This window comes from Artemia sp. Qi Xiang Cuo, chromosome 6 (assembly GCF_049724085.1).
Source record: "Artemia sp. Qi Xiang Cuo chromosome 6, ASM4972408v1, whole genome shotgun sequence".
Classification (NCBI taxonomy): domain Eukaryota; kingdom Metazoa; phylum Arthropoda; class Branchiopoda; order Anostraca; family Artemiidae; genus Artemia; species Artemia sp. Qi Xiang Cuo.
The window spans coordinates 43,259,209-43,281,679 of NC_142799.1; the positions used below are offsets into that span (position 1 = coordinate 43,259,209).

Genomic DNA, 22,471 nt, shown 5'->3' on the forward strand with positions numbered 1-22,471 from the left:
CCACGTTGAATAAAATGGCTATCTCAAAATTTTGATTGGGTTTGTTTGGAGAAAAGATGGGCGTGAGAGGGGGGTTAGTTGCCTTCCAATCACTTTCGACTATTAAAAAGGACACTAGCCCTTTGAATTTCCAATCGGATGAGCCTTTTTTGTAGTTTCTACGACAACGCCTTCTATAAAAAACCTCATATGCCCCCAGGGCATAACTTACAACCCTTGCCCTGAAGGCTGTGGGGGAGTGTCCTCCTTAAAAACTTAATTACTATCTGGAAATCAACTATGCTGAACAAAATGGCTATCTCAAAATTTTGATTGGATTGTATTTCGGGAAATGGTGGGCGTGGAAGGACTGTTAGTTGCCTTCCAAACACTTTCGACTGTTAAAAAGGGCACAAGCCACTACTATTTCCAATTGAATGAGCTCTTTTCGAAGTTTCCACGACAACTTCTTCGATACGAAGTGCCCTGCTCTAAAGGAAAAGAATAATAAATAATACATTGTGCCCAAATTGTTCTTATATGCCCTCAGGGCATAGCTTAAAACCCTTGCCCTGAGGGTTATTGGGGAGTGTCCTCCTCAAAAACATATTTTCTATCTGGAAATCAACTATGCTGAACAAAATGGCTATAACAAAATTTTGATGGGATGTGTTGGGGGGAAGGTTGGGCGTGGGGGGTGGGGGCTATTGGCCCACAAATCACTTTCGAATATTAGAAAGGGCACTAACCACTCCAATTTCAAATCGAATGAGCCCCTTTAGAAGTTTCTACGACAACTCCTTTGATACGAAGTGACCGGGTATGGAAAAAAAATAATACATTGTGCCAACATAGTTCTTTAGGCTACGGGGGAGTGTACTCCTCAAAAACATAATTTCTATCTGGAAATCAAATATGCTGAGCCAAATGGATATCTCAAAATTTTGTTTGGATGTGCTTCGTGAAATGATGGGCGTGAGAGGGGTGTTTGTTGCCTTCCAATCACTTTCAACTATGAAAAAGAGCACAAGCCACTCCAATTTCCAATAGAATGAGCCCTTTTCGAAGTTTCTACAACAACTACTTCGATACAAAGTGCCTGCTCTAAAGGAAAAAAAATAAAAAATAACGCATTGTGCCAACATTGTTCTTATGTGCCCCCAGGGCATAGCTTAAAACCCTTGCCCTGAGGGTTGTGGGGGAGTGTCCTACTCAAACACATATTTTCTATCTGGAAATCAACTACGCTGAACAAAATGGCTATCTCCAAATTTTGATTGGATGTGTTTGGGAGAATGATGGGCGTGGGGGGGCTAGTTGCCCTCCAATCACTTTTGACTATTAAAAAGGGCACTAACCACTCCAATTTCCAATCGAATGAGCCCCTTTCGAAGTTTCTACGACAACTCCCTTGATACGAAGTGACCGGGTATGGAAAAAAATAATACATTGTGCCAACATTGTTCTTTAGGCTGTGGGGGAGTATACTCCTCAAAAACATAATTTCTATCTGAAAATCAACTATGCTGAGCAAAATAACTATCTCAAAATTTTGTTTGGATGTTTTTCGGGAAATGGTGGGCGCGAGAGGGGTGTTAGTGGCCTTCCAATCACTTTCGACTATGAAAAAAAGAGCACAAGTAACTCCAATTTCCACTTGAATGAGCCCTTTTCGAAGTTTCTACAACAACTTCTTCGATACGAAGTGCCTGCTCTAAAGGAAAAAAAAATAATAAATAACACATTGTGCCAACATCATTCTTATATGCCCTCAGGGCATAACTTAAAACCCTTGCCCCGAGGGTTTTGGGGGATTGTCCTCCTCAAAAACATATTTTCTATATGGAAATCAACTACGCTGAACAAAATAGCTATCTAAAAATTTTGTTTGGATGTGTTTGGGGGAATGCGGGGCGGGGGGGGGGGCGAGTTGCCCTCCGATCACTTTTGACTATTAAAAAGGGCACTAGGTTTTTGAATTTCCAATTTTATGAGCCTTTTTTGAAGTTTCTATGACACCACCTTCTATAAAAACCTTATAAGCCCCAAGAGTATAACTTACAGCCCTTGCCCTGAAGGCTGTGGGAAAGTGTCCTCCTCAAAAACATACTTTCTATCTGGAAATCAACTACGCTGAACAAAATGGCTCTCTCAAAATTTTGATTGGATGTGTCTCGGGGAATGGTGGGCGTGGAAGGGGTGTTAGTTGCCTTCGAATTACTTTCGACTCTTAAAAAAGGCACTGGTCATTTCCATTTCCAATCGAATGATCCCCTTTTGTAGTTTCTACGACAACGCGTTCTATAAAAACCTTATATGCCCCCAGGGCATAACTTACAACTCTTGCCTTGAGGGCTGTTGGGGGGTTGTTATCCTCAAAGACCTATTTTCCAGAACTTAAAACTACGTTGAATAAAATGGTTATCTCAAAATTTTGATTGGATGTGTTTGGGGAAAAGGTGGACGTGAGAGGGGGATTAGTTGCCCTCCACTCACTTTCGACTATTAAAAAGGACACTAGCCCTTTGAATTTCCAATCGGATGAGCCTTTTTTGTAGTTTCTACGACAACGCCTTGTATAAAAACCTCATATGCCCCCAGGACATAACTTACAACCCTTGCCCTGAAGGCTGTGGGGGAGTGTCCTCCTTAAAAACTTAATTACTATCTGGAATTCAACTATGCCGAACAAAATGGCTATCTCAAAATTTTGATTGGATGTATTTCAGGAAATGGTGGGCGTGGAAGGAGTGTTAGTTGCCTTCCAAACACTTTCGACTGTTAAAAAGGGCACAATCCACTACTATTTCCAATTGAATGAGCTCTTTTCGAAGTTTCTACGACAACTTCTTCGATACGAAGTGCCCTGCTCTAAAGGAAAAGAATAATAAATAATACATTGTGCCAACATTGTTCTTATATGCCCTCAGGGCATAGCTAAAAACCCTTGCCCTGAGGGTTGTTGGGGAGTATCCTCCTCAAAAACATATTTTCTATATGGAAATCAACTATGCTGAACAAAAGTGCTATCTCAAAATTTTTATTGGGTGTGTTTGGGGGATAGATGGGCGTGGGGGGGCTAGTTGCCCTCCAGTCACTGTCTACTATAAGAAAGAGCACTAACCACTCCAATTTCCCATCGAATGAGCCCCTTTAGAAATTTCTACGACAACTCCTTTGATACGAAGTGACCGGGTATGGAAAAAAATAATACATTGTGCCAACATCGTTCTTTAGGCTGTGGGGGAGTATAGTCCTCAAAAACATAATTTCTATCTGAAAATCAACTATGCTGAGCAAAATGACTATCTCAAAATTTTGTTTGGATGTTTTTCGGGAAATGGTGGGCATGAGAGGGGTGTTAGTGGCCTTCAAATCACTTTCTACTATGAAAAAAAGAGCACAAGCCACTCCAATTTCCACTTGAATGAGCCCTTTTCGAAGTTTCTACAACAACTTCTTCGATACGAAGTGGCTGCTCTAAAGGAAAAAAAAAATAAATAACACATTGTGCCAACAACATTCTTATATGCCCTCAGGGCATAACTTAAAACCCTTGCCCCGAGGGTTTTGGGGGATTGTCCTCCTCAAAAACATATTTTCTATATGGAAATCAACTACGCTGAACAAAATAGCTATCTAAAAATTTTGATTGGATGTGTTTGGGGAAATGATGGGCGTGGGGGGGGGGGGGCTATTTGCCCTCCGATCACTTTTGACTATTAAAAAGAGCACTAGGTTTTTGAATTCCCAATCGAATGAGCCTTTTTTGAAGTTTCTATGACAAAACCTTCTATAAAAGCCTTATAAGCCCCAAGGGCATAACTTACAGCCCTTGCCCTGAAGGCTGTGGGAGAGTGTCCTCCTCAAAAACGTAATTTCGATCTGGAAATCAACTACGCTGAACAAAATGGCTATCCCAAAATTTTGATTGGATGTGTCTCGGGGAATGGTGGGCGTGGAAGGGGTGTTAGTTGCCTTTGAATTACTTTCGACTATTAAAAAGGGCACTGGTCATTTGCATTTCCAATCGAATGATCCCCATTTGTAGTTTCTACGACAACGCGTTGTATAAAAACCTTATATGCCCCCAGGGCATAACTTACAACTCTTGCCTTGAGGGCTGTTGGGGGGTTGTCATACTCAAAGACCTAATTTCCAGAACTTAAAACTACGTTGAGTAAAATGGTTATCTCAAAATTTTCATTGGATGTGTTTGGGGAAAAGGTGGACGTGAGAGCGGGGTTAGTTGCCTTCCAATCACTTTTGACTATTAAAAAGGACACTAGCCCTTTGAATTTCCAATCGGATGAGCCTTTTTTGTAGTTTCTACGACAACGCCTTCTATAAAACCCTCATATGCCCCCAGGGCATAACTTACAACCCTTGCCCTGAAGGCTGTGGGGAGTGTTCTCCTTAAAAACGTAATTTCTATCGGGAAATCAACTATGCTGAACAAAATGGCTATCTCAAAATTTTGATTGGATGTATTTCGGGAAATGATGGGCTTGGAAGGGGTGTTAGTTGCCTTCCAAACACTTTCGACTGTTAAAAAGGGCACAATCCACTACTATTTCCAATTGAATCAGCCCTTTTTGAAGTTTCTACGACAACTTCTTCGATACGAAGTGTCCTCCTCTAAGGAAAAGAATAATACATAATTCATAGTGCCAATATCGTTCCTATATGCCCTCCGTCCGTAGATTACAACTTTTGCCCTGAGGGATGTTGTAAAGTATGATCCCCAAAAATGTAATGTTTTGCCATAAATCCACTGCGCTGACCAACAAGGCTTTCTCAAAATGTTTAATACCGGTAGGGGGGGAAATAATGGGCGTGGGGGGGGGCTAGTGGCCCTACAATCACTTTTGACGATTAAAAAGGGCACTAACCACTCCAATTTCACATCGAATGAGCCCCTTTCGAAATTTCTACGAGAACTCCTTTGATACGAAGTGACCGGGTATGGAAAAAAAATAATACATTGTGCCAACATAGTTCTTTAGGCTGCGGGGGAGTGTACTCCTCAAAAACATAATTTCTATCTGGAAATCAAATATGCTGAGCCAAATGGCTATCTCAAAATTTTGTTTTGATGTGTTTCGGGAACTGGTGGGGGTGAGAGGGGTGTTAGTTGCCTTCCAATCACTTTCAACTATGAAAAAGAGCACAAGCCACTCCAATTTCCAATTGAATGAGCCCTTTTCGAAGTTTCTACAACAACTTCTTCGATACAAAGTGCCTGCTCTAAAGGAAAAAAAATAATAAATAACGCATTGTGCCAACATTGTTCTTATATGCCCCCAGGGGGTAACTTAAAACCCTTGCCTTTGACATTGTTAGGGAGCTTCCTCCTCAAAAACACATTTGCCATATGAAAATCAACTAATCTGAACGCATCGGCTATCTAATCATTTCGATCGGATTTTTTTTGGGGAATAATGGGCGTGGGGGGGCTAGTTGCCCCCTTTTTATATTTGAATATTAGAAAGGGCACTAGCCACTTCAATTTCCAATCGAATGAGCCCCTTTCGAAGTTTCTACGACAACTCCCTTGATACAAAGTGACCGGGTATGGAAAAAAAATAATACACTGTGCCAACATCGTTCTTTAGGCTGTGGGGGAGTGTACTCCTCAAAAACATAATTTCTATCTGAAAATCAACTATGCTGAGCAAAATAGCTATCTCAAAATTTTGTTTGGATGTTTTTCGGTAAATGGTGGGCGCGAGAGGGGTGTTAGTGGCCTTCCAATCACTTTCGACTATGAAAAAAAGAGCACAAGCCACTCCAATTTCCACTTGAATGAGCCCTTTTCGAAGTTTCTACAACAACTTCTTCGATACGAAGTGCCTGCTCTAAAGGAAAAAAAAATAATAAATAACACATTGTGCCAACATCGTTCTTATATGCCCTCAGGGAATAACTTAAATCCCTTGCCCCGAGGGTTTTGGGGGATTGTCCTCTTCAAAAACATATTTTCTATATGGAAATCAACTACGCTGAACAAAATAGCTATCTAAAAATTTTGATTGGATGTGTTTGGCGGAATGATGGGCGTGGGGGGGGGGGGGCTAGTTGCCCTCCGATAACTTTTGACTATTAAAAAGGGCACTAGGTTTTTGAATTTCCAATCGAATGAGCCTTTTTTGAAGTTTCTATGACACCACCTTCTATAAAAACCTTATAAGCCCCAAGGGTATAACTTACAGCCCTTGCCCTGAAGGCTGTGGGAGAGTGTCCTCCTCAAAAACGTAATTTCTATCTGGAAATCAACTACGCTGAACAAAATGGCTATCCCAAAATTTTTATTGGATGTGTCTCGGGGAATGGTGGGCGTGGAAGGGGTGTTAGTTGCCTTCGAATTACTTTCGACTATGAAAAAGGGCACTGGTCATTTCCATTTCCAATCGAATGATCCCCTTTTGTAGTTTCTACGACAACGCGTTCTAAAAAAACCTTATATGCCCCCAGGGAATAACTTACAACTCTTGCCCTGAGGGCTGTTGGGGGTTTGTCATCCTCAAAGACCTAATTTCCAGAACTTAAAACTACGTTGAATAAAATGGTTATCTCAAAATTTTGATTGGATATGCTTGGGGAAAAGGTGGGCGTGAGAGGGGGGTTAGTTGCCCTCCAATCACTTTCGACTATTAAAAAGGACACTAGCCCTTTGAATTTCCAATCGAATGAGCCTTTTTTGTAGTTTCTATGACAACACCTTCTATAAAAACCTCATTTGCCCCCAGGGCATAACTTAAAACCCTTGCCCTGAACGCTATGGGAGAGTGTCCTCCTCAAAAACTTAGTTACTATCTGGAAATCAACTATGCTGAACAAAATGGCTATCTCAAAATTTTGATTGGATGTATTTCGGGAAATTGTGGGCGCGGAAGGAGTGTTAGTTGCCTTCCAAACACTTTCGACTGTTAAAAAGGGCACAATCCACTACTATTTCCAATTGAATGAGCTCTTTTCGAAGTTTTTACGACAACTTCTTCGATACGAAGTGCCCTGCTCTAAAGGAAAAAAAAATTAATAATACATTGTGCCATTATTGTTCTTATATGCCTCCAGGGCATAACTTAAAACCCTTGCCCTGAGAGTTGTTAGGGAGTATCCTCCTCAAAAACATATTTTCTATCTGGAAATCAACTACGCTGAACAAAATGGCTATCTCAAAATTTTGATTGGATGTGTTTGGGAGAATGATGGGCGTGGGGGGGGGGGGGGGTAGTTGCCCTCCAATCCCTTTTGACGCTTAGAAAGGGCACTAACCACTCCAATTTCCCAGCGAATGAGCCCCTTTAGAAGTTTCTACGACAACTCCTTTGATACGAAGTGACCGGGTATGGAAAAAAATAATACATTGTGCCAACATCGTTCTTTAGGCTGTGGGGGAGTTTACTCCTCAAAAACATAATTTTTATCTGGAAATCAACTATGCTGAGCCAAATGGCTATCTCAAAATTTTGTTTGGATGTGCTTCGTGAAATGATGGGCGTGAGAGGGGTGTTAGTTGCCTTCCAATCACTTTCGACTATGAAAAAGAGCACAAGCCACTCCAATTTCCAATTGAATGAGCCTTTATCTAAGTTTCTACAACAACTTCTGCGATACGAAGTGCCTGCTCTAAAGGAAAAAAATAATAAATAACACATTGTGCCAACATTGTTCTTATATGCCCCCAGGGCATAGCTTAAAACCCTTGCCCTTAGGGTTGTTGGGGAGTGTCCTCAGAAACATATTTTCTATCTGGAAATCAATTACGCTGAACAAAATGGCTATCTCCAAAATTTTGATTGGATGTGTTTGGTAGAATGAAGGGCGTGGGGGGGGGGGGAGCTAGTTGCCCTCCAATCACTTTTGACTATTAGAAAGAGCACTAACCACTCCAATTTCCAATCGAATGAGCCCCTTTCGAAGTTTCTACGACAACTCCCTTGATACGAAGGACCGGGAATGGAAAAAAAATAATACATTGTGCCAACATCGTTCTTTAGGCTGTGGGGGAGTGTACTCCTCAAAAACATAATTTCTATCTGAAAATCAACTATGCTGAGCAAAATGACTATCTCAAAATTTTGTTTTGATGTGTTTCGGGAAATGGTGGGCGTGAGAGGGGTGTTAGTTGCCTTCCAATCACTTTCAACTATGAAAAAGAGCACAAGCCACTCCAATTTCCACTTGAATGAGCCCTTTTCGAAGTTTCTACAACAACTTCTTCGATACGAAGTGCCTGCTCTAAAGGAAAAAAAAATAATAAATAACACATTGTGCCAACATCATTCTTATATGCCCTCAGGGCATAACTTAAAACCCTTGCCCCGAGGGTTGTGGGGGATTGTCCTCCTCAAAAACATATTTTCTATATGGAAATCAACTACGCTGAACAAAATGGTTATCGCAAAATTTTGATTGGATGTGTTTGGCGAACTGATGGGCGTGGGGGGGGGGGCTAGTTGGACTCCAAAAACTTTAGACAATTAAAAAGGGCACTAGCTTTTTGAATTTACAATCGAATGAGGCTTTTTTGAAGTTTTTACGAGCCTTCTATAAAAACCTTATATGCCCCAAGAGCATAACTTACAGCCCCTGCCCTGAAGGCTGTGGGAAAGTGTCCCCCTCAAAAACATACTTTCTATCTGGAAATCAACTACGCTGAACAAAATGGCTATCTCAAAATTTTGATTGGATGTGTCTCGGGGAATGGTGGGCGTGGAAGGGGTGTTAGTTGCCTTCCAATCACTTTCGACTATTAAAAAGGGCACAAGCCACTCCATTTTCTAATTGAATGAGCCCTTTTCGAAGTTTCCACGACAACTTCTTCGATACGAAGTGTCCTGCTCTAAAGGAAGAAAATAATAAATCATAAATTGTGCCAACATCGCTCTTCTATGCCCTCAGGGCATAGCTTAAAACTCTTGCCCCGAGGGTTGTGGGGGAGTGTCCTCCTCAAAAGCATATTTTCTTACTGAAAATCAACTACGCTGAAAAAAATGGCTATCTCAAAATTTTGATTGGTTGTGTTTGGGGGAATGATGGGTGTGGGGGGGGGGCTATTTGCCCTCCAAGCACTTTCGAATACTAAAAAGGGCACTAGCCACTCCTATTTACAATTGAATGAGCCCTTTTTCGAAGTTTCTACGACCCCTCCTTTGATACGAAGTGCCCGGGTATAAAAAAATAAATAATTCATTGTGCCATCATCGTTCTTTACTTAGGCAGTGCTGTTGCGCTGCCTGTGATTACTGTCAAAGAAGTCGACAGGCTTCAACTTACTACTAAGGTTATGAAAGACTCGACTATTATTAGTGAACGGAGGAATCTACTCTCCTAAATGATTATTGTTTTTTTTTCTCACCTAATGTAAGATTCCACTTTGGCAGTCTTAGAGTTCAGGGAGCCCAGTGGAGCTTTGGTTTTAGCTATAATTTCAGTATTCGTCTTTCAGCTGGAAATGAACTGTTGATTACAGGATCCACTGGTGAAATTTCATGAGAAACAAAAGTATTAGGCTCCTTATTAGGGCTCCTTCAATTCCTCGTTTAATTTCTAGATGAAGATAGAGATTTGCTATAATACTTGAGAGGAAAGGGCTCTGATGAATGACATTTGGGTACCGCATGGCCTGAACATTCGATGATTGTAGCTCGGTCTTATGAATACCTGGCTCCTGAGATGAATCCAGTAGCAAGTTGGGTTTCTTCTTTTTGACGTGTTTGCTACCTAGTGATGCGTTTGCCATTATTTTCATGGGTCAAGAGATGTGGCCAGTAAAGAACTGGAAAGATTCAGACTATTCTCTATTTTCCTATCATTTGATTCAACGTGATCATCGGAATATTTTCAGCATATGTTTTCTTTTGCTAGCTAATCTACTAAGAATATAAGCGTTAGTAGTTTTTTTTTAGCACAAGGTAAAGACGGAGACAAATAAACAGAACTTCCAATAGTGGCAAATCACGCATGAAAACAGTACTGAAAGCCAGATCTAAAGTAGTTTTGTATCCCCTTATGGTGTTAACCCATGTCTATTTTAAGGGAAATATTCACAACTGGGATTAACGAAAACTAGATTTCTCACCTATATGAAGTACTTGCAAGCAAGAAAAATAATCTTAGCACTTCTAGGGGCTTTATTTCTCAGAAAATTTCCTGCATCCCCAGGCCAAGGATAATGGTTATAAAGTAATGAAAAAACTGACTAGCCTTTCAAATTTTCACGCTAATGAAAATCATTTGGTATAATGGCAGGAAAAAAGCATACTGCATGAAGTAGATGGGTCTTCAGAAATATCTGCGGAATATTTTGCAAGCAGAAGGTGAAAAAACGTCGTAGCTAAAGCTGTGGTGTGGTTAAAGATGTGATTATTAGTAAGTACAGGCCTAAACAAAACCGACCAGTGCTCGTGAAACAGTTGGGACAGAAAAATATAGCTGGCTGAATTAATATGATAGATGGCATTGAAAAAAAAAGCAGAAAAAAACTCGTAGCAACAACCGGAGAACAGTTGAAAATTCTATACACTGCTAAGATTAATATACAGATTAAACAAAATAATTTGGACACCAGTTCTAAAGGGATAATATTAACAATATTTAATGTCCAATCAAAGCAAGACGGATTGACCTTAAAATTTTTCTCGAGGCTCAAGAAAGCTAAGATATACAATTTTTTGAGGAACCATAACTATGATAACCGTAATAAAATATTTTTAACCATAAAACGCATCTTGAAAATTTTTATGTATAGTTCAGGTCTATAGATAATATCTGGCTCTTTATAAACAGATTTTTAGCTTTAAAAAATGTAAATGCATGGTTTTTGCTGTAAATGATTATCAAATTAGAGCGCCTCCACTATTCCAGATTGTGTTCACTGCTGCTCATGCCTGTTTTTTATTCTTTGATTTTCCTGTTTTTTATTCTTTGATTTTCCTTTTGCTTCCTTAGAATGTAACCCTCCCCCAAAAATATATTTGTGTATAGTTGTTTTATCTTCAATTAAGAAAAAAAAACTTGTAAAAGAGAAAATAAAGCAAATATAAAAATGAAAATTAACATTCACAAAATTCAAAAAATTTAAAGTATAGAGAGAAAAAACGGGTGTAATATTTAAACAAAGCAGTGGGAAAAAAATTACATTACTTTAAATAATAAAAATCTTAATATTCCGACTACACACCCGGGAGTCTTTATCAACGAATAAAAAACGAATTAAGCTAAACTGAACATAACATATAAATAAAATGAAATAAATTAATAACAATCATATTTTAATATCTTCCAAAATCACCGAACGTCACTCCAAAATGAAATTCCAAAATATCACTTCAAATTGACGGATAGTGCAAATAGCAAGAATACGCAATATAGTGACAAGTTAGATTGTATTTGTTTGCAATTCAGATTTGAGTTATTTAGAAAATTAACCTTACAAAACAAGAATCAAGTCAATCGGAGCCAAAAAACAAAAACCCAAAAAAACATAGAGTAATAATGCCTCAGATAGAGCTGGAAAAACAAAACTACCAAAAAAATGCACCTTAGATTTGCCAAAAGCCGAATAGATATGGTTAAGCAAAAAGACTGGAGCTAAGAGGGAGAGGGGTAGATAAATTACCCTACTCCTTTCCAGTTGATCGAAAATAAATAAGAAATACAAAATTTGAAATAACAAACCAGAAGCTTTTGTGGAACCATAGCTATAATGCCAGTAATAAAGCCTTTTTTTTACCAAAATACACATCCTGAAGATATTTATGTATAGTATATACCCATAGATAATATATTGATCCTAATTAACAGATCTATATTTTTTTTTAATGCAAATGCATGGTTCTTGCTGTTAATTGATGATAAAAACCAGAGCGCGTCCACTAATCCAGAAAGTGTCCACTGCTCCTCATGTCATCAGGAAATAATACTCAATATATTAAGTAAATATTTCAAGTCACCAGCTGAGGTTTCCCACAATTTCATATTTTATTTCACCAGAAAAGGAACAGTCTGCAACGTTTACTTTATCACTCATAAGGCTTTACGAATGGGAGGGGCGTTTGATCTCTGCCCTTAAAATATCCAAAAATATAAAATGATACTTTAATTTATAACGTCTTTGCGGAATTTGTTTGTTTTTTTAAACTTTAATCTTATTTTTGGTTCTATAGAGTGTACTCCTTTCCCTAAAATAAACTTATGTGTAGATATTTTATCCCAATTGAGAAGAAAAAAATGGACAAGAGAAGACCAAGCAAAGATGAATAAAAATTAACCTTACAAAACAAGAATCAAGCCAGTCGTAGGTAAAAGAAAGAAATAAACCAGAATTAGTGAGGCCAAAATAGAAACTAAGAGAATGTAATAAACAAAGACCAGAATAATTGCCCTCTTAATCATGGCTCGATTTTAAAACCAGCATAAATGCAATGAAAAATATACTTGTAATTGAATTATCCTTATTACTTTATTTAAGACAACCTCATCGAAGTAAAGGCATACTTTAACATAAAAAAGTAAAACAAATAATATGTTGCAGAAGGTCAATTAAACTGACACCAAATAGGATATTAATTGCGTTACGCCTAAGCTCATTAAAAATTGAATGTTTAAACGTTGCTTGATTGCATTCTCCTTTGTTTTTATTTTTTGCTTTTTCATTAGACATCATGGTACTTTTACATTTTCGCTGTTAATTTTGCTTTTTCTGATTCCAAACTTAGGCTTTTTAATTTCTTTTATTGATTTCATTTTATTCATAACAGTTTTTATTTAATATTTTCTTTGTGTTCTTTCCTCTACAGTTTATCATTTCCAATTTTTAAATCTTGCAGTTTATTCCGTTTTTATTTTTCCCTTTTTCTTTGATATTTTTCGAAGTCTAAATTACTAGAGAAGAAAGTACTTCTGCAGCGTCTAAGAACGCCACATTAGACTGAGCACCTTTTAGCATGATCCGATTGAGCTTATTTCAGCATAATTGTCTGGCAAAACATAAAGATTGAAATAGCTTCGATTATCATAAGGTTCCGAATCAGCTTAGAAAACAAACTTTAAAAAAGAATTCGCTTCAAAGGCAGATTTACTTTAATTTATTTGAATCTTGTTTATGATAAATAACGCCTGCTCCTGTAAACAGAACCTCTTTTGTGTCCAGAAGAAAAGTTTTCATGTGCACATACCATCAAAGTTAGAGTGAGACTTACTTCTTTGTTGGTCAGGCAAAAAAGAAGGGCGATGATAAATCCTTGAAAAGACACAAATAGGTGTGAAATGAGTGCCCACAGCGCAAACTCAACCCAGCTTCTGTTCAATGAAGGAGGCCCAATCATAATGACTATATACGGAATTCCAAGCAGTGGGAGTAATATAAAAGCTGCTTTCGTCGCCTTTCTGAAAGTTCAAAAAAGTAAAGAAATTATAGAAAAAGTAAGAAATTATATTTCAAAAGGTAAAAAAAACTAGTTTAGAAATTGAAGTCATACGTATTTCAATATGATTTCCATTTGTATCCACTTTTTTTTGTGCTTGATTTATTACGCTTGGAAGCCCCCACATTAGAATTCTCATATAGACATTTGCTACCGTGTCCGTAAATTTGTAATTAGAAATTACTTATATTTATTTGCTAAATTTACTTCTATTAAAAAGTTTATCGAATAATTCCTTAATAATCCTTTTTATGGGATTGATTGGAACGCAGAGAAAGAATGTGGAATGCGCGAGGTGATTTGTGCAGCCCCAGGAGCAAGAGCCTCAGTTTTCGAAAATAACCTATCTAATATAGAAACTATATAACAACATATATTCAGCACAGTTGCGGTGAACAAGAGTAGAGTAGTGTGTCTTCATTCTCTTTTTCCCTGTGAAACATCATATAGCACAAACGGTTGTAGGGAGTATGAGCAGGACTTCTCAGATGACACAGTCTTGGTTTTAAACCATATTTGAAGGGCTGATCAATGAGCTTCCACAAACCCCTACAATGCTAAGTGTGCTCCCAAAGCCCCTCTATGGCATTAGAGCAGATCTGAAAAATACTTATATCAAAAGTGCCAAAAGAATAAGTAAGTTTGCCTCCAGGGCGACGTGATATGTGAAGCTCAATTGTAAAAAGAAAAACATACGTTACCCATGGAAAGAAAGGCTTCTTTTGTGCATTATAAAGTCACCACAATTGCGTAGAATTATTAAAAAGGAAACGTCTTCCATGAATTGTCTTTTATTTGTTTTTATTTTAGCACTTTGCACAAAATGCATGGTCACAGTAACAAGCAAGGGGGAAATTTTGGGTCTAAATTGGAAGTTCTATGGCTACTTTTAAGTATCACAACTGGTCAAAGGGTGATTTATTCCTTGTGAGCTTATTTTTGTCCCTGGGTGGCCCCTCTTGCAATAGATTGGAAAGCTGCCATTTCTCAGAGGCTTTATTAGCTGATTCAAAACTCAGCCTTCAAAAGGATGCCTGTGCCATTAGTCGATCGGTCTGTATTAACTATTGGGAATTCAACTATTTGAATTAAGCTTGACCAAATGTAAATTAAGCTTGACGTTCCAACCCCTACTGTCAGAACAGTACAATTATGGTACATTGTTTTTGCGACGTTTTGATTCAGTGAATCCTTAGTCAGGGTTGCATATCACTATTTTTCGTGTTTTTTGTGTTGCCTTGTCGTTTTTTTTTTTGCCTAACGAATGTAGGCTAGTGATTGATTGAAAAATGTAGTAATTGTTTGCTTTTATTATCTTTATCTTTGACTTTTATCTTATATTAGTGATTGTTTGTAATTGCGAGAATACCAATAACTGTGTATGTATTTATGTATGTATGTTTTCGAAAACGGCTCCGAATTTTTTCGGAAAAACTGGTATCTTGGGATATTTTCGCATAGAAAAAAACTAGAAAGGTCAGAAATCTGAGAAAAATTGTTAACAGTCTTAATTTTGGTTTTGCAAATGGCATTATGTACTATGTTATTACATCATATAACCATTTCTGATGAAATCATATATGGCATCATATAGGTATTTTCTTATATGATGTCATGCGTAGCATAGATAAGATTGTTGAGTTTCCAACGAAACAGATATTTATATAATATAATGTCTGCTCGAAGGCCCAAAAAACGAAAATTTGCGGTTGCAGATAGTGTGAATGAGGATACTTTGGAAACAACGCCTGAACAATCAAACGTGAAACATGTTTAAATTCGACAGCCTGGACCATCAATTGTGACAACACAAATACAGAGCACTAAGAACAAAGACACGGGCGTTTAGAATATATGCGAAAATGACAATTAGAGCGTATTAAAAATGAAAATCAAGGACAAAGACAAATGCGGTTATAAGACATACGACACCGAACAAGTCAGGGAGTCAAAAATGAAAATGAAGAGCAGCGAGTCAATGAAAATCAACCTGGACAGTGAGAATCAAAACATGTCAAAATTGAAAATGATAGCGATGATGATTGGGTTTGGGCTTTTGGCATGTACAAAGGTTCGGTGGTGTATATTTCATAATGACGAAAGATAGACCAAGGTGTAACGCAGCAAACAAGTTCAAAATGATAGCGATGATGATTGGGGTTTGGATTTCGATACGAATAAGGTCATCAATACCTGTCATACCTTTGAAAATCAAAAATATGGACTTGATAAATCCTTGAAAGAAAAGAAAGTTTTCGTCCCAGCACTTGAACAATTAAAAGAAACAAAGTTTCGGCGATACGTCTTTCATAATGACGAAAGACAAGCCAAGGCAAAAGAAGAAATTTTTGTCGCGCCACCTGAACAATTAAAAGAAGCAAAGGTGGTCGTCAATGCCCTCCATACCTTGTAAAATCAAAAACCTGGAATGGATAATCGTTGGAAGAAAAAGAAGTGTTAGTCCCACCGCCTGAATAATTAAAAGAAACAAAGGTTCGGCGATATGTCTTTCATAAGGAAGAAAGACAACTCGAGGCAAAAGTTAAAGGTCCAATAAAAAAAACTTAATATTACAAAGGCACCACTTCTAATTTAAGGTCCATTTGGACGTCATGACATCAAGAAAAGGCTCAAATTATCTGCGTTTAAAAGACAAGCGACAGTAAGAATCTATTTATAGAAGCCTGCCGCATGCCCCATACCCTTGTTAAAAAAACAAAGGTTTGTTGATACATATTTCATAATAAGAAAAGATAAGCCGAGTTGCGACGAACCAATCAAATTGAAAATGATAGCAATGATGATTGGGATTTGGATTTTGCCATGGATAAGGTCATCAATACCTACCATAATTTTGAAAATCAAAAATTTGGACTGGATAAATCGTTGGAAGAAAAATAATTTTTTGTCCCGCAGCCTGAACAATTAGAAGACACAAAAGTTTCGGTGATACGTCTATCTTATAATGACAAAAGACAAGCTAAGGAAAAAGAAAAAATTTTTGTCCCACGACCTGAACAATTAAAAAACAAAAGTGGTCGTCAACGCCTTCCTTACCTTTGAAAATCAAAAACCTAGACTAGATGAATCATTGGAAGAAAAATAAGTTCTTGTCAATACGCCTTTCATAATGACAAAAGACAAGCCGAGGCAAAAGTTAAAGGTCCAATAAAAAAAATTAATTTTACAAAGGCAGCACTTCTAATTTAAGGTCATTTGGACGTCATGACATCAAGAAAAGGCTCAAATTGTCTGCGTATAGAAGACAAGCGACAGCGAGAATCTATATATAGAAGCCTGCTGTGTGCTGAGTGCCAGGCCCGGCTGCGAAGCCGCCAGGCTCCCGGTACTATATATATATATATATATATATATATATATATATATATATATATATATATATATATATATATATATATATATATATATATATATATATATATATATATATATATATATATATATATATATATATATATATATATATATATATATATAAACACAGCTGCGCATACTCCAACCTCCACCACAATCTATTTGAAGCCTCGAGATTTTTCCCATTTCACAAATTTCGAATTTTCTTTACATCCTTCCTTATGATCTCTTCTAAGTCTATTTATAGACAACATGCTCTTTTCGTTTGGCCCCAAAGGGATACCCAAAAATATACTCTTTGGCAATCTCTCATCCTTTATCCGTGAACCATGGCCCAGCCATAATAAAGTTTCTTTCATTATAATCCTAAACGGGGGGAGGGGATCTAACTACATTTTTTGTACAGCTTATTTGTTCAATATATTCTACGGTTATTCAAATAAGTACCTAAAATTATTCTTTGACAATTTCTTTGGAAGAATTTAATAACAAATTTTCCCAATCCGTTTGATGCAACCGTGTCTTAAAATCCTGTATACCCACTGTCATCATTTTGGCTTCATATATTCTAATCTTAGTCCATAGACTCAACTTTCAATTCTATCTGAGTCATTTCACCTGTGAGAAAACACCCTGCATCTCTACTATTCTACTTTTTACACCTTCACTGTATTCACCGACCATACTAATAATATTATAAAAGTAGACAAAGAGAATCCCCTTGATAGATTTTTCTTTTGCCAAACATCACCATTTCAGCCTGATATATTTCTAGGCTAAGCAACCTTGTCTTTTTAATACTAATTTTCGTACCCATTATTACAACCCCTTTCAAAACCTCCAAAAGATCAGTCAGTTTATTAACGTTTTTTCTTATAGAGTCCACTAAAAATCGACTGCATAATTTAAGCCTAGGAGTTCTAAGTTTAGGTTCCTATTATTTACAGCGTCTTTTATTCTGATAAGTATTATCATGCTACGTAATTTGCCTATAACAGGAATTAAGCTGATACCTCGGTAAAGACCGAACCCTTACTTTTATCACCTTTTTTATACAGGGATTCAACTAAAGATTTCTTAAAACAACTAAGTGCTTTCCTTTTTTCAAGGATCACACTCGTAATCATCAGTAATTTATCTTTTATTCTGTAATCTCTATATTTCAAAATTCATTTACCACACTATTAGCATTTGAGGCCATTTTAATTCAATCTTTTTATTGCTGTGTCCAACTCTTCCACGCAAATTAATTCTCTCCTCATTTCAAAATTGTTGAAAACTTTTTCTTTCTTCTCTATATCATTTCCTATAGCATTAACAACGGTTTCTGATTCTCAAATTTTTCCTGATATCTTACTTTACATCTTCCCTAATTTCTAATTTAGGCTCCATTTCAGTTTCTAACTGAAAAAAGTTAAAACTGACTACTTTCTTCTAATTTCGTAGCACCTCAATACAATATCTTGCTATTTTGTCGTCTGGCTGCATCTTTCAAATTTCTAGCAATTTATTCATGGGATCCATTTTGTATCTGCTTAATTCATATCTTAATGCCTTCTCTATTTTCCGTGTATTTCTTTGATTCTCGTATGATCCATCACTTAGAAACTTCTTATGCAAACCCTTTTTATCTTCTAACTGTCTTTCCTAAGACTTCATCTCCCACTTCACAAACTATTTCCCAACAATTACTACATCACTATTCTATATTGCTAAATTCTAAGCTCTCCAGTATCTAATAGCCAACTCTTCTTGGGATTAGAATGCCTCTTACCTCCCTTAGAAAGCCGCCTTAGCTTTTTCTAAAGATAATTAAAATATGTACCCTTTTACTACCTTCAAGACGAAGTCAGTCAACTTACAAATTTAGTAATATTTTTACTCATTTAGTGATTTTTTTTTCTAAAAGATTTTAGTATAATCCTATTTATTTATTGGTGGAAACCATATCCTTAGTGTCGATTAGTAAAATATGATTTTTTTTTTTTTATAGTTATACCTGTGAACCTTTTCCCTCAAAAGGCTTAGACAGTAAATGCTGTTGGGTAGGAATTTATTTACTTGCGTTTAGCAATAAGGATTCAAGATAGCAAATGAGAAGCTGAACTTCATTTGATACTGTGATTAAACAAGAACATGGCTGGAATTCTCACCTCTGCTGAAAGATCTTCGTGAAATAACGGTTAGAAAAGAAAGGTTTCTCCTCCCCCCCCCCCTCTCTTCTATGTTTTGGTGATATTATGAGACTGTCTACTACTCTACTTTTAAAGACAATATAGGGATTTGTACCTGGTGAGTCCTTATTCTGGCCTTAGCCTATATGAGAGAAGTCAATTAATAGTATATAGAGTGATCAACTGACACGATATCTAATATTATTTTTCCTAAGCTACAAGTAGCAATGTTTTTGCTGCATAATTTCATACTATTTTGAGAAGTTGTAAGAAATAGTCTACATTCGAACTATTAGAGTAAATGTTCGAATCTAATCATACTACTAATAAGAATATCAAATTTAGGACAAGGAACTTGCTTTCACTGCTTTCTTGTTTTGTAAACTCATTTAGAATTAAATAAAATCAAATATATTAATACGTGGCAAAATTATCATCAATCGTTTTTATAGTTTACTTTTTAATATAAACGCACTCAAATAGGAATCTGAAACTAATTATACCTGACTTGGTGAAGTTCAGGAGTCTTGCTCGTCTTTAATTTCGTTAGCAGAACACGAACAACAAAAATAAGTAGAGTAAAGTTTACCTATAAAATAGGAAAAAACATCAATTTTTGCATATGCCAGCTATATTTTTAGTAAAAAAATAAAAAAAATAAAATGAAAATCAAGAACAAACGGTCTCCTAATAAAAATGGAAGTCAACTTACTGCATTTTACTTAGATCTCCTACCAGGCACTGCTTGGCGTAGAAAGTGACGTCTACCTCCTCCATCCCCTTCGGTCCATGGCAAGCGTTTATGCTTCGATCTGTCTGATGTATGCCGTCAACAGAAACTCAGACAGTCTGTCGGACCATTGTCTAATCGCTTGGTCGCGACATTAGTTCCAACCGGCTTTCGTAGCATCAAATTCAACGATTGTCTTTGCGGATAAATGTGAAGGCATTCGAAGCAGGCGGACAAACCATCTTAAATTACACTTAACTGCTTGGGTCAGAAACAAAGACTGCTTAGTGGACTGTAGTAACTTTTCGTTGTTAGAAAACCCAAGCCACTGCAGACCTTTGATCCGTTTCAGGTATATTAAAGATCCTAGTAATATATCCAAGAGATTGGGTCGACAGTGCTTATATACAACAAACACATGAAACTCCTTGCTTTAAAATTAATTGTACGGCTCTTTCATGTACGGTTGCATGGTTAATTACTATAAATCATGTCCAAATTATGGATAAATTATATCATGAGCACTTATGAACCTAGGAAAAAACACGACGATTGCTGTTGTATTCGTATGGCTCACTATGTAGAAATTGCTAACTTTTTAATTGAAATTAAATAAACTACTGCGAAAAAATAAACTCAAGTAAAATTTGTTCATCTTTAGTGGAATTTCCTAGAAAAGGATACTACAAAAATACACACCCACTTTAAATTCAAATATAGGTGAGGTTTGGGGAAGGGGATAGTAATTAATCTCTTTTTGATTCCTAGGAATATTTTTGGACTATGCCTGTAACATTGGTGCTAAAGTGAGGCGGTTGATAATAACGCCACATGGTTGCCATCGCGATATTTCTTCAGTTAGGAGGAGGCGGTTGGCAAGTGTTACCAAGAGTTTTTTATCGTTGATATTTAAATTGTGATATATTTCATTTCGCTACTTAGGTACAATATTGAATGGGAACTTGTTTCATGGGGGTATTGTCGCGTAACGATGTCCCGGAAAAAACCCTTATACAAAAGATTTGTTCAAAGAATTTACCTTGTCAATTGTGGAAAAAAGCCCATACATTTAATTTTTGATATTTTAGGCCCCTTCATAATAAATGTACGGATGGAAGATTTTCATTTTCGATGTATTGTTTTACAAAAATTAACCAAGAATGTAAAAAAAAAAAAAAAAATTAAGATTGACGGAGGATGTAGTAGGTTCCTTTCGCATATAAGAGAGCCTTGGATGAAAGAGCTTGTAGTTGCAAACGGTAAGCAAAAGGCAACACTTGTCAATAGAAAATGAAATACTAAAAATTGAAGTTTTTATCAAAACATGTGTAGTAGCTAATTCTCTTATTTAATCCTGAATCTTAAGATAAGATATACGTTACTTTTGATGTTGCTATTAAAATTTATTACAAAATCTATTGAAATCTATAAAATGTTAATTATGTGGCCCGAGGGTGCGCAATGTCAACCCATGTTGTGGAGATTATTGCTTATTTTGAATAATTATACTTTTTTCGGAAAGCAAATGAACTATATCAGCTTTCTTCTTCGAAGCATTACTGTGTAAAAGTTGTATTTTGACTTAATAATTCGGGTTTTAGGAGACGGTAGCCATCTTTACATTTAGGATAACCTTGGCTATCAAACAGTTCGTGGTAATGAACTGTAGGTAAGGAGCGACCCGGCTCAATTTTGATACCAATAGATACATCAAAAGAATTGGGTTTTTATGCTGATTTTAAATATATAAGTTTCATCAAGTATAGTTTTACCCATCAAAAGCTATGAGCCTGAGAAACCTTGCCTTATTTTCGAAAAAATGGAAAAACACCCTCTAAAAATCAAAGAGAATCTCAATGAAAATCCCACCATCAGATTCAACATATCAGATAACCCTACTTTAGAGTTTTCAAGCTCCTATGTGTAAAAATATGGAATTTTGTATTTTTTGCCAGATCAAGGATTTGTGTTTATTTGTTTGTTTGTTTATTTCCCAGGGTGATCGTATCAATCCAGTGGTCCTAGAATTTTGCAAGAAGGCTCATTCGAAAGGAAATCAAAAGTTCTAGTTACCTTTTTTGGAGGGCAACCAGGCCCCCTCCCATGCTCATTTTTTCCCAGAGTCACCGGATCAAAATTCTGAGATAGCCATTTTGTTCAGTATGGTCGAAAAATCTAATAACCATGTCTTTGAGGACGACTTAATCCCCCACAGTCCCTAGAGAAAGTTTGACTTTTTCACAACTTTACTTTTCAAAACAATAAAAAACTTTATCGCAAAGAGCGGGGCATTGAAGAGGGGACAGCCCCTTTCATATATGGAATAATTTCTGTTCGTCTTAAGTTTTAATGTCGCTCTTTACTTTCAATTAAAAAAACTTTTTATTTTTATTTAAGGTGCTATTAAAAACGGTCAGGAATTGAGTATAACTCCAATGAAAATAAAGAACAACATTAAAAGTCAAAAGGAAATAGTTCTGTATTTTAGGCGGTTTGTCCCCTCTTCAAAATCCTGTTCTATACGCTAAAGTTTTATAATGCTTTTAAAGTACTTCTTATTCCAAGTAAATGGCCTTTCGTGTTTGAAAAAGTCGTGTTTGAACAGTCGTATTTGTGTTTGAATAGTTAAAGGATTGTGACAAAAAGTAAAAGTTCGGTGTAGAGAGCAAGGGACTGAGGACGGTAAGGTCATTCTTATATACGGGATAATTTGTGTTAGTTTTTAACCTTTAACATTGCTCTTTTATTTTCATTTGAATAACTGTATTTTTTTTTTTTAA

At 36.6% G+C, this 22,471-nt stretch overlaps 1 protein-coding gene across 1 annotated transcript in view; it reads right to left on the minus strand.

Moving 5' to 3' along the window:
• LOC148951257 (PDF receptor-like) overlaps positions 1-22,471 on the minus strand; it is a 175,228-nt gene that overhangs the window by 61,044 nt on the left and 91,713 nt on the right. The window contains exons 6-7 of the mRNA XM_089091041.1: positions 19,465-19,550; positions 13,188-13,374 (exon numbers count right to left, since the gene is read on the minus strand). Coding sequence (XP_088947167.1) covers positions 13,188-13,374; positions 19,465-19,550 — 273 coding nt within the window. The remainder of the gene's footprint in view (positions 1-13,187; positions 13,375-19,464; positions 19,551-22,471) is intronic.